This window comes from Oncorhynchus tshawytscha, linkage group LG10, assembly GCF_018296145.1.
Source record: "Oncorhynchus tshawytscha isolate Ot180627B linkage group LG10, Otsh_v2.0, whole genome shotgun sequence".
In the NCBI taxonomy this organism is placed as follows: Eukaryota; Metazoa; Chordata; class Actinopteri; order Salmoniformes; family Salmonidae; genus Oncorhynchus; species Oncorhynchus tshawytscha.
Window position 1 is genome coordinate 1,166,341 of NC_056438.1, and position 13,699 is coordinate 1,180,039.

Consider the following 13,699-nt stretch of genomic DNA (forward strand, 5'->3'; position numbering starts at 1 on the left):
ACTTCCCTTGAGTATCTTCTAAATCCTCCATTCCAGGTTCCCCCTACAGCCCCCAGGGCCTTTAGTATCTTCTGAATGCTCCATTCCAGGTTCCCCCTACAGCCCCCAGGGCCTTGAGTATCTTCTAAATGCTCCATTCCAGGTTCCCCCTACAGCCTCCAGGGCCTTGAGTTTCTTCTGAATGCTCCATTCCAGGTTCCCCCTACAGCCCCCAGGGCCTTGAGTTTCTTCTGAATGCTCCATTCCAGGTTCCCCCTACAGCCTCCAGGGCTTTGAGTTTCTTCTGAATGCTCCATTCCAGGTTCCCCCTACAGCCCCCAGGGCCTTGAGTTTCTTCTAAATGCTCCATTCCAGGTTCCCCCTACAGCCCCCAGGGCCTTACGATAAGCTGTAGACCACACTATATACCAAGAGAGTTCTCATCTATATTATTCATACTATTTACCACCACAGAACGAAGCTGGCACTAAGACCAACTCTATAAGGCCATAAGCAAAGGAGAAAATAGGAGCGCTCCTAGTGGTCTACACCTATTGGTTAAGGGCTGGTCATGTGACCATTTCACTGTGAGGTCTACACCTATTGGTTAAGGGCTGGTCATGTGACCATTTCACTGTAAAGTCTACACTTGTTTTATTCGGTGCATGTGACAAATAAAGTTTTTAGTCAGTTAAGAACAAATTCTTATTTACCATTACGGCCAACCAAAAGGCCTCCTGCGGATTAAAAATACAAATAAATTAAATAAAAATATAGGACAAGAAACACATCACGCCAAGAGAGACAACACAACACTACATAAAGAGAGACCTAAGACAACAACATAGCAAGGCAGCATCACATTATAACACAGCATGGTAGCAACACAACATGACAACATCTCTGATAAAATTAGTGTAATTTCTGCCATACTGCTCACATCAGCTAGACTACAACTGACAGTGAAAGTCACATTTTATATGATCAACATTCATAGGAAAATTTCACATCGCAAGTTTGTTGCAAGTTGAAATAATTACTACAGCCTACTTGTTGTCACATTTATTTCACGATTCCTATTTGTGCACGTCTGTTTTTAGGACATTTGACAAAGCCTGTCTGTATCAGGGCTTCCTAATATTCACTATTGTTCCAATATGTCCCGAGAGGCGCAGCGGTCTCAAGGCAGTGCTTGAGGCGTCACTACAGACACAGCCTGGAATCAAACCAGGGTATCACAGCCTGCCGTGATTGGGAGTCCCATAGGACTTTAAATTGGTCCAGCGTCGTCCGGGTTTAGCCGGAGTAGGTTGTCTTAATTGTTCTTAACTGACTTGCCAAGGTTACATTTAAAAAAAAATCTGAACAGTAGACAGAGCTAGATATCGCGAGATGACATGAAGTTAATGTCCATATCAGAACACTAGATGGAACTAGATATCGCGAGATGACATGAAGTTAATGTCCATATCAGAACACTAGATGGAGCTAGATATCGCGAGATGATATGCAACTAGAAGCACTGTAAGTGAAAGTGAAAGTAAAGTGTGAAACTCCACCACCCTTTTCCTCCGTTATTTCTGGAACAGACGTCGTGTTACATTCTGTTTGTTGCCAAATTAGCCTTTCAACTGTTTTGGTTTATGTTTCTAAACTCCTAATAGTTTTATTCACCAGTTACAAACAGCTTTACCTTGGAGACAGACTTGTTTTGTTCGTGAAATGAAGACTTTTCCGACCTCGGCGGTCTGGTGTTTTGGGATTCTGTTCATCAGTGTTTCATTGATAACGATAGGTAGGACACAACATTATTCCTTCATTGTTTAGCCTGTAGGCTGTTTTATTATCTGAACATAATATTAATATTATTAAATATTATTAAGAAAGAAACGGGGAGAATTCAAGTGCAGGATCAAAACCGAGTGCAGGAAATGTAGATGTCTTGTCGTTGAATCAGACGGGGCAGTTTGGGTGTGGTGCTGTAGGGTGGTGGTGCTATAGGGTGGTGTCCGTGGAAGACAGGACAGTTTGGGGTGTGGTGGTGCCTTAGGGTAGTGGTGCTGTAGGGTGGTGTCCGTGGAAGACAGGACAGTTTGGGGTGTGGTGGTGCTGTAGGGTGGTGGTGCTGTAGGGTGGTGTCTGTGACCGACAGGACAGTTTGGGGTGTGGTGGTGCTGTAGGGTGGTGGTGCTGTAGGGTGGTGGTGCTGTAGGGTGGTGGTGTTGTAGGGTGGTGGTGCTGTAGGGTGGTGTCTGTGACAGACAGGGCAGTTTGGGGTGTGGTGGTGCTTTAGGGTGGTGGTGCTGTAAGTTGGTGTCCGTGGAAGACAGGACAGTTTGGGGTGTGGGTGGTGCTGTAGGGTAGTGGTGCTGTAGGGTGGTGTCCGTGACCGTCAGGACAGTTTGGGGAGTGGTGGTGCTGTAGGGTGGTGGTGCTGTAGGGTGGTGTCCGTGACAGACAGGACAGTTTGGGTGTGGTGGTGCTGTAGGTTGGTGTCCGTGGAAGACATGACAGTTTGGGGTGTGGTGGTGCTGTAGGGTGGTGGTGCTGTAGGGTAGTGGTGTTGTAGGGTGGTGGTGCTGTAGGGTGGTGCTGTAAGGTGGTGGTGCTGTAGAGTGGTGTCTGTGACAGACAGGACAGTTTGGGGTGTGGTGGTGCTGTAGGGTGGTGGTGCTGTAGGGTGGTGTCTGTGACAGACAGTGCAGTTTGGGGTGTGGTGGTGCTGTAGGGTGGTGTCCGTGACAGACAGGACAGTTTGGGGTGTGGTGGTGCTGTAGGGTGGTGGTGCTGTAGGGTGGTGGTGCTGTAGGGTGGTGTCCGTGGAAGACAGGACAGTTTGGGGTGTGGTGGTGCTGTAGGGTGGTGGTGCTGTAGGGTGGTGTCTGTGACAGACAGGGCAGTTTGGGGTGTGGTGGTGCTGTAGGGTGGTGTCCGTGACAGACAGGACAGTTTGGGGTGTGGTGGTGCTGTAAGGTAGTGCTGTAGGGTGGTGGTGCTGTAGGGTGGTGGTGCTGTAAGGTGGTGGTGTTGTAGGGTGGTGTCCGTGACAGACAGGACAGTTTGGGGTGTGGTGGTGCTGTAAGGTGGTGCTGTAGGGTGGTGGTGTTGTAGGGTGGTGGTGCTGTAGGGTGGTGGTGCTGTAGGGTGGTGGTGCTGTAGGGTGGTGGTGCTGTAGAGTGGTGGTGCTGTAAGGTGGTGGTGCTGTTGGGTGGTGGTGCTGTAGGGTGGTGGTGCTGTAGGGTGGTGGAGCTGTAGGGTAGTGGAGCTGTAGGGTGGTGGTGCTGTAGGGTGGTGGAGCTGTAGGGTGGTGGTGCTGTAGGGTGGTGGTGCTGTAGGGTATTGGTGCTGTAGGGTGGTGGTGCTGTAAGGTGGTGCTGTAGGGTGGTGGTGCTGTAGGGTGGTGTCCGTATTTACACAATACTTCAATATGGCAGTGACTGTTTCATAGCAGGTTAGGATAATTAGTTTAATTAATTTAATGTTAGGAAAAGGGTTAGTGAACACCGAGGTAAAGACAGATTCAGGTCTGAATTGAAGAGATACAAAGAATTCAGATTGTAAAACGTCTTGTCTTTAGTCATAAATATGGCTGAAGCTAAGGTCTTTATATCAGTACCATTATAGATTAGGGTAATGACTATAGAGATAGGTCTTTATATCAGTACCATTATAGATTAGGGTAATGACTATAGAGATAGGTCTTTATATCAGTACCATTATAGATTAGGGTAATGACTATAGAGGTAGGTCTTTATATCAGTACCATTATAGATTAGGGTAATGACTATAGAGATAGGTCTTTATATCAGTACCATTATAGATTAGGGTAATGACTATAGAGATAGGTCTTTATATCAGTACCATTATAGATTAGGGTAATGACTATAGAGGTAGGTCTTTATATCAGTACCATTATAGATTAGGGTAATGACTATAGAGATAGGTCTTTATATCAGTACCATTATAGATTAGGGTAATGACTATAGAGATAGGTCTTTATATCAGTACCATTATAGATTAGGGTAATGACTATAGAGATAGGTCTTTATATCAGTACCATTATAGATTAGGGTAATGACTATAGAGATAGGTCTTTATATCAGTACCATTATAGATTAGGGTAATGACTATAGAGATAGGTCTTTATATCAGTACCATTATAGATTAGGGTAATGACTATAGAGATAGGTCTTTATATCAGTACCATTATAGATTAGGGTAATGACTATAGAGGTAGAGGACTCATCTTTATAGCTGTGACATTATATTGTCTGGTCAACTTCAAAACATACAGAATGCTGCAGGGTACTGACCAAGACCAGACAGAGAACACATTACACTGGTTTTAAAGTCTCTGTACTGTAAAACATACAGAATGCTGCAGGGTACTGACCAAGACCAGACAGAGAGAACACATTACACTGGTTTTAAAGTCTCTGTACTGTAAAACATACAGAATGCTGCAGGGTACTGACCAAGACCAGACAGAGAGAACACATCACACCGGTTTTAAGGTCTCTGCACTTACTGCCTGAGAGCGATTGGGCACCTCAATACATATCAGACATGTTTTTTTAGTTATGTACCCAGGTAGCACAAACATCTGGGCTGATTTCCTGTTACTACAGATCTAAAACCGCTCTGGTCTGGTAGCTGGGTCCGGTCTGAGTCCCAAATGAATTACTGTACAGACTAGGCCCTGGTCTGGTAGCTGGGTCCGGTCTGAGTCCCAAATGAATTACTGTACAGACTAGGCCCTGGTCTGGTAGCTGGGTCCGGTCTGAGTCCCAAATGAATGACTGTACAGACTAGGCCCTGGTCTGGTAGCTGGGTCCGGTCTGAGTCCCAAATGAATTACTGTACAGACTAGGCCCTGGTCTGGTAGCTGGGTCCGGTCTGAGTCCCAAATGAATGATTGTACAGACTAGGCCCTGGTCTGGTAGCTGGGTCCGGTCTCAGTCCCAAATGAATGACTGTACAGACTAGGCCCTGGTCTGGTAGCTGGGTCCGGTCTGAGTCCCAAATGAATGACTGTACAGAGTAGGCCGGAGTCATTCAGCCCAGATCTGGCAGCCTGCCATTTAAGGGCCAGATCAGCCCATCAATGCACCAAATCCACTTGATTCTACCTTCTCTTCCGCCACTAAAAATAATATATGAAATGTAGGTAGTGATATTTATATGAAATGTAGGTAGTAATATTTATATTAAATGTGCCACCCCTCAACAGGCATTATATATTAACAGTAGCATAGATGTATCCAAATAAATGTCACTAGAAAACAGATTAAACAAATGCAGCTACTTTGATGGGATTCTATCTGACATGACCATGTAAGCCGTAGTTTTCTAGCTAGCAAGCAAGGGATAAGAACGTAACCAGCCTGCATAGCAATCAAACCAATAGAACTAACTAACTGATAGAACTAACAACAAGTCTACCCCTAACAACTTAACTGATAGAACTAACAACCAGTCTGCTCCAATAGTAACCTAACTGATAGAATTAACAACCTAACTGATAGAACTAACAACCACTCTGCCTCTCTAACAACCAGTCTGCTTCTCTAACAACCTAACTGATAGAACTAACAACCAGTCTGCCTCTCTAACAACATTAACTGACAGAACTAACAACCAGTCTTCTTCTATAGCAACCTAACTGATAGATCTAACAACCAGTCTGCTTCTCTAGCAACCTAACTGATAGAACTAACAACCAGTCTGCTTCTAAAGCAACCTAACTGATACATCTAACAACCAGTCTGCTTCTCTAACAACCTAACTGATAGAACTAACAACCAGTCTGCTTCTCTAACAACCTAACTCACAGAACTAACAACCAGTCTTCTTCTATAGCAACCTAACTGATAGAACTAACAACCTAACTGATATAACTAACAACCTAACTGATAGATCTAACAACCAGTCTGCTTCTCTAACAACCTAAGTGATAGAACTAACAACCAGTCTGCTTCTCTAATAACCTAACTCATAGAACTAACAACCAGTCTGCCTCTCTAACAACCTAACTGATAGAACTAACAACCAGTCTTCTTCTATAGCAACCTAACTGATAGATCTAACAACCAGTCTGCTTCTCTAGCAACCTAACTGATAGAACTAACAACCAGTCTTCTTCTATAATAACCTAAATGATAGAACTAACAACCAGAATGCTTCTCTAACAACCTAACCGATAGAACTAACAATCAGTCTGCTTCTGTAGCAACCTAACTGATAGAACTAACAACCAGTCTTCCTAACAACTTAACTGATAGAACTAACAACCAGTCTGCTTCAATAGTAACCTAACTGATAGAACTAACAACCTAACTGATAGAACTAACAACCAGTCTGCTTCTCTAACAACCTAACTGATAGAACTAACAACCAGTCTGCCTCTCTAACAACCAGTCTGCTTCAATAGTAACCTAACAGAACTAACAACCAGTCTGCTTCTCTAACAACCAGTCTGCTTCTCTAACAACCTAACTGATAGAACTAACAACCAGTCTGCTTCTCTAACAACCTAACTGATAGAACTAACAACCAGTCTGCTTCTCTATCAACCTAACTGATGTAACTAACAACCAGTCTGCCTCTCTAACAACCAGTCTGCTTCAATAGTAACCTAACAGAACTAACAACCAGTCTGCTTCTCTAACAACCAGTCTGCTTCTCTAACAACCTAACTGATAGAACTAACAACCAGTCTGCTTCTGTAACAACCTAACTGATAGAACTAACAACCAGTCTGCCTCTCTAACAACCTAACTGATAGAACTAACAACCAGTCTGCTTCTCTAACAACCTAACTGATAGATCTAACAACCAGTCTGCTTCTCTAACAACCTAACTGATAGAACTAACAACCAGTCTGTTTCTCTAACAACCAGTCTGCTTCTCTAACAACCTAACTGATAGAACTAACAACCAGTCTGCCTCTCTAACAACCTAACTGATAGAACTAACAACCAGTCTGCTTCTCGAGCAACCTAACTGATAGAACTAACAACCAGTCTGTTTCTCTAACAACCTAACTGATAGAACTAACAACCAGTCTGCTTCTCTAACAACCTAACTGATAGAACTAACAACCAGTTTGCTTCTCCGAAAACCTAACTGACAGAACTAACAACCAGTCTGCTTCTCTAACAACCTAACTGATAGAACTAACAACCAGTCTGCCTCTCTAACAACCCAACTGATAGAACTAACAACCAGTCTGCCTCTAACAACCTAACTGATAGATCTAACAACCAGTCTGCTTCTCGAGCAACCTAACTGATAGAACTAACAACCAGTCTGTTTCTCTAACAACCTCGCTGATAGAACTAACAACCAGTCTGCTTCTCTAACAACCTAACTGACAGAACTAACAACCAGTCTGCTTCTCTAACAACCTAACTGATAGAACTAACAACCAGTCTGCCTCTCTAACAACCTAACTGATACAACTAACAACCAGTCTGCTTCTCTAATAACCCAACTGATAGAACTAACAACCTATCTGACAGAACTAACAACCAGTCTGCCTCTAACAACCTAACTGATAGAACTAACAACCAGTCTGCTTCTCTAACAACCTAACTGATAGAACTAACAACCAGTCTGCTACTCTAACAACCTAACTGATAGATCTAACAACCAGTCTGCTTCTCTAGCAACCTAACTGAGAGAACTAACAACCAGTCTTCTTCTACAGCAACCTAACTGATACATCTAACAACCAGTCTGCCTCTCTAACAACCTAACTGATAGAACTAACAACCAGTCTGCCTCTCTAACAACCTAACTGACAGAACTAACAACCAGTCTTCTTCTATAGCAACCTAACTGATAGATCTAACAACCAGTCTGCTTCTCTAGCAACCTAACTGAGAGAACTAACAACCAGTCTTCTTCTATAGCAACCTAACTGATACATCTAACAACCAGTCTGCTTCTCTAACAACCTAACTGATAGAACTAACAACCAGTCTGCTTCTCTAACAACCTAACTGATAGAACTAACAACCAGTCTGCCTCTCTAACAACCTAACTGATAGAACTAACAACCAGTCTGCCTCTCTAACAACCCAACTGATAGAACTAACAACCAGTCTGCTTCTCTAATAACCTAACTTTTAGAACTAACAACCAGCCTGCTTCTCTATCAACCTAACTGGTATAACTAACAACCAGTCTGCCTCTCTAACAACCTAACTGATAGAACTAACAACCAGTCTGCTTCTCGAGCAACCTAACTGATAGAACTAACAACCAGTCTGTTTCTCTAACAACCTAACTGATAGAACTAACAACCAGTCTGCTTCTCTAACAACCTAACTGATAGAACTAACAACCAGTCTGTTTCTCTAACAACCTCGCTGATAGAACTAACAACCAGTCTGCTTCTCTAACAACCTAACTGATAGAACTAACAACCAGTTTGCTTCTCCGAAAACCTAACTGACAGAACTAACAACCAGTCTGCTTCTCTAGCAACCTAACTGAGAGAACTAACAACCAGTCTTCTTCTACAGCAACCTAACTGATACATCTAACAACCAGTCTGCTTCTCTAACAACCTAACTGATAGAACTAACAACCAGTCTGCCTCTCTAACAACCTAACTGACAGAACTAACAACCAGTCTTCTTCTATAGCAACCTAACTGATAGATCTAACAACCAGTCTGCTTCTCTAGCAACCTAACTGAGAGAACTAACAACCAGTCTTCTTCTATAGCAACCTAACTGATACATCTAACAACCAGTCTGTTTCTCTAACAACCTAACTGATAGAACTAACAACCAGTCTGCTTCTCTAATAACCTAACTGATACAACTAACAACCAGTCTGCTTCTCTAATAACCCAACTGATAGAACTAACAACCTATCTGACAGAACTAACAACCAGTCTGCCTCTAACAACCTAACTGATAGAACTAACAACCAGACTGCTACTCTAACAACCTAACTGATAGATCTAACAACCAGTCTGCTTCTCTAGCAACCTAACTGAGAGAACTAACAACCAGTCTTCTTCTACAGCAACCTAACTGATACATCTAACAACCAGTCTGCTTCTCTAACAACCTAACTGATAGAACTAACAACCAGTCTGCCTCTCTAACAACCTAACTGACAGAACTAACAACCAGTCTTCTTCTATAGCAACCTAACTGATAGATCTAACAACCAGTCTGCTTCTCTAGCAACCTAACTGAGAGAACTAACAACCAGTCTTCTTCTATAGCAACCTAACTGATACATCTAACAACCAGTCTGTTTCTCTAACAACCTAACTGATAGAACTAACAACCAGTCTGCCTCTCTAACAACCTAACTGATAGAACTAACAACCAGTCTGCTTCTCTAACAACCTAACTGATAGATCTAACAACCAGTCTGCTTCTCTAACAACCTAACTTTTAGAACTAACAACCAGTCTGCTTCTCTATCAACCAGTCTGCTTCAATAGTAACCTAACAGAACTAACAACCAGTCTGCTTCTCTAACAACCAGTCTGCTTCTCTAACAACCTAACTGATAGAACTAACAACCAGTCTGCTTCTCTAACAACCTAACTGATAGAACTAACAACCAGTCTGCCTCTCTAACAACCTAACTGATAGAACTAACAACCAGTCTGCTTCTCTAACAACCTAACTGATAGATCTAACAACCAGTCTGCTTCTCTAACAACCTAACTGATAGAACTAACAACCAGTCTGCCTCTCTAACAACCTAACTGATAGAACTAACAACCAGTCTGCTTCTCGAGCAACCTAACTGATAGAACTAACAACCAGTCTGTTTCTCTAACAACCTAACTGATAGAACTAACAACCAGTCTGCTTCTCTAACAACCTAACTGATAGAACTAACAACCAGTCTGCTTCTCTAACAACCTAACTGATAGAACTAACAACCAGTCTGCCTCTCTAACAACCTAACTGATAGAACTAACAACCAGTCTGCCTCTCTAACAACCCAACTGATAGAACTAACAACCAGTCTGCCTCTAACAACCTAACTGATAGATCTAACAACCAGTCTGCTTCTCGAGCAACCTAACTGATAGAACTAACAACCAGTCTGTTTCTCTTAACAACCTAACTGATAGAACTAACAACCAGTCTGCTTCTCTAACAACCTAACTGATAGAACTAACAACCAGTTTGCTTCTCCGAAAACCTAACTGACAGAACTAACAACCAGTCTGCTTCTCTAACAACCTAACTGATAGAACTAACAACCAGTCTGCCTCTCTAACAACCTAACTGATACAACTAACAACCAGTCTGCTTCTCTAATAACCCAACTGATAGAACTAACAAACTATCTGACAGAACTAACAACCAGTCTGCCTCTAACAACCTAACTGATAGAACTAACAACCAGTCTGCTTCTCTAACAACCTAACTGATAGAACTAACAACCAGACTGCTACTCTAACAACCTAACTGATAGATCTAACAACCAGTCTGCTTCTCTAGCAACCTAACTGACAGAACTAACAACCAGTCTTCTTCTATAGCAACCTAACTGATAGATCTAACAACCAGTCTGCTTCTCTAGCAACCTAACTGAGAGAACTAACAACCAGTCTTCTTCTATAGCAACCTAACTGATACATCTAACAACCAGTCTGCTTCTCTAACAACCTAACTGATAGAACTAACAACCAGTCTGCTTCTCTTACAACCTAACTGATAGAACTAACAACCAGTCTTCTTCTATAGCAACCTAACTGATAGAACTAACAACCAGTCTTATTCTATAGCAACCTAACTGATAGAACTAACAACCAGTCTGCTTCTCTAACAACCTAACTGATAGAACTAACAACCAGTCTGCATCTCTAATAACCTAACTGATAGAACTAACAACCAGAATGCTTCTCTAACAACCTAACCGATAGAACTAACAATCAGTCTGCTTCTGTAGCAACCTAACTGATAGAACTAACAACAAGTCTGCTTCTCTAGCAACCTAACTGATAGAACTAACAACCAGTCTGCTTCTCTAACAACCTATCTGATAGAACTAACAACCAGTCTGCTTCTCTAACAACCTAAATGATAGAACTAACAACCAATCTGCTTCTCTATCAACCTAACTGATATAACTAACAACCAGTCTGCCTCTCTAACAACCAGTCTGCTTCAATAGTAACCTAACAGAACTAACAACCAGTCTGCTTCTCTAACAACCAGTCTGCTTCTCTAACAACCTAACTGATAGAACTAACAACCAGTCTGCTTCTCTAACAACCTAACTGATAGAACTAACAACCAGTCTGCCTCTCTAACAACCTAACTGATAGAACTAACAACCATTCTGCTTCTCTAACAACCTAACTGATAGATCTAACAACCAGTCTGCTTCTCTAACAACCTAACTGATAGAACTAACAACCAGTCTGCCTCTCTAACAACCTAACTGATAGAACTAACAACCAGTCTGCTTCTCGAGCAACCTAACTGATAGAACTAACAACCAGTCTGTTTCTCTAACAACCTAACTGATAGAACTAACAACTAGTCTGCTTCTCTAACAACCTAACTGATAGAACTAACAACCAGTCTGCCTCTAACAACCTAACTGATACAACTAACAACCAGTCTGCTTCTCTAATAACCCAACTGATAGAACTAACAACCTATCTGACAGAACTAACAACCAGTCTGCCTCTAACAACCTAACTGATAGAACTAACAACCAGTCTGCCTCTAACAACCTAACTGATAGAACTAACAACCAGTCTGCTTCTCTAACAACCTAACTGACAGAACTAACAACCAGTCTTCTTCTACAGCAACCTAACTGATACATCTAACAACCAGTCTGCTTCTCTAACAACCTAACTGATAGAACTAACAACCAGTCTGCCTCTCTAACAACCTAACTGACAGAACTAACAACCAGTCTTCTTCTATAGCAACCTAACTGATAGATCTAACAACCAGTCTGCTTCTCTAGCAACCTAACTGAGAGAACTAACAACCAGTCTTCTTCTATAGCAACCTAACTGATACATCTAACAACCAGTCTGCTTCTCTAACAACCTAACTGATGGAACTAACAACCAGTCTGCCTCTCTAACAACCTAACTGATTGAACTAACAACCAGTCTGCCTCTCTAACAACCTAACTGATAGAACTAACAACCAGTCTGCTTCTCTAACAACCTAACTGATAGATCTAACAACCAGTCTGCTTCTCTAACAACCTAACTTTTAGAACTAACAACCAGTCTGCTTCTCTATCAACCTAACTGATATAACTAACAACCAGTCTGCCTCTCTAACAACCAGTCTGCTTCAATAGTAACCTAACAGAACTAACAACCAGTCTGCTTCTCTAACAACCAGTCTGCTTCTCTAACAACCTAACTGATAGAACTAACAACCAGTCTGCTTCTCTAACAACCTAACTGATAGAACTAACAACCAGTCTGCCTCTCTAACAACCTAACTGATAGAACTAACAACCAGTCTGCTTCTCTAACAACCTAACTGATAGATCTAACAACCAGTCTGCTTCTCTAACAACCTAACTGATAGAACTAACAACCAGTCTGCCTCTCTAACAACCTAACTGATAGAACTAACAACCAGTCTGCTTCTCGAGCAACCTAACTGATAGAACTAACAACCAGTCTGTTTCTCTAACAACCTAACTGATAGAACTAACAACCAGTCTGCCTCTCTAACAACCTAACTGATAGAACTAACAACCAGTTTGCTTCTCCGAAAACCTAACTGACAGAACTAACAACCAGTCTGCTTCTCTAACAACCTAACTGATAGAACTAACAACCACTCTGCCTCTCTAACAACCCAACTGATAGAACTAACAACCAGTCTGCCTCTAACAACCTAACTGATAGATCTAACAACCAGTCTGCTTCTCGAGCAACCTAACTGATAGAACTAACAACCAGTCTGTTTCTCTAACAACCTAACTGATAGAACTAACAACCAGTCTGCTTCTCGAGCAACCTAACTGATAGAACTAACAACCAGTCTGTTTCTCTAACAACCTAACTGACAGAACTAACAACCAGTCTGCCTCTAACAACCTAACTGATAGAACTAACAACCAGTCTGCTTCTCTAACAACCTAACTGATAGAACTAACAACCAGTCTGCTACTCTAACAACCTAACTGATAGATCTAACAACCAGTCTGCTTCTCTAGCAACCTAACTGAGAGAACTAACAACCAGTCTTCTTCTACAGCAACCTAACTGATACATCTAACAACCAGTCTGCTTCTCTAACAACCTAACTGATAGAACTAACAACCAGTCTGCTTCTCTAGCAACCTAACTGAGAGAACTAACAACCAGTCTTCTTCTATAGCAACCTAACTGATACATCTAACAACCAGTCTGCTTCTCTAACAACCTAACTGATAGAACTAACAACCAGTCTGCTTCTCTTACAACCTAACTGATAGAACTAACAACCAGTCTTCTTCTATAGCAACCTAACTGATAGAACTAACAACCAGTCTTATTCTATTGCAACCTAACTGATAGAACTAACAACCAGTCTTCCTATCGAACAACCTAACCGATAGAACTAACAACCAGTCTGTTTCTCTAACAACCTAACTGATAGAACTAACAACCAGTCTGCTTCTCTAACAACCTAACTGATAGAACTAACAACCAGTCTGCTTCTCTAACAACCTAACTGATAGAACTAACAACCAGTCTGCT

The 13,699-nt window shown here is 42.0% G+C and overlaps 1 protein-coding gene across 1 annotated transcript in view; it reads left to right on the forward strand.

Moving 5' to 3' along the window:
- The first annotated feature begins 1,520 nt into the window (after positions 1-1,520).
- The window catches only part of LOC112239595 (myelin-oligodendrocyte glycoprotein-like), a 44,350-nt gene continuing 32,171 nt past the window's right edge, over positions 1,521-13,699 (forward strand). Inside the window, exon 1 of the mRNA XM_042327981.1 lies at positions 1,521-1,774. Within this exon, the coding sequence (XP_042183915.1) occupies positions 1,702-1,774 (73 nt within the window). The 5' untranslated portion in view covers positions 1,521-1,701. The remainder of the gene's footprint in view (positions 1,775-13,699) is intronic.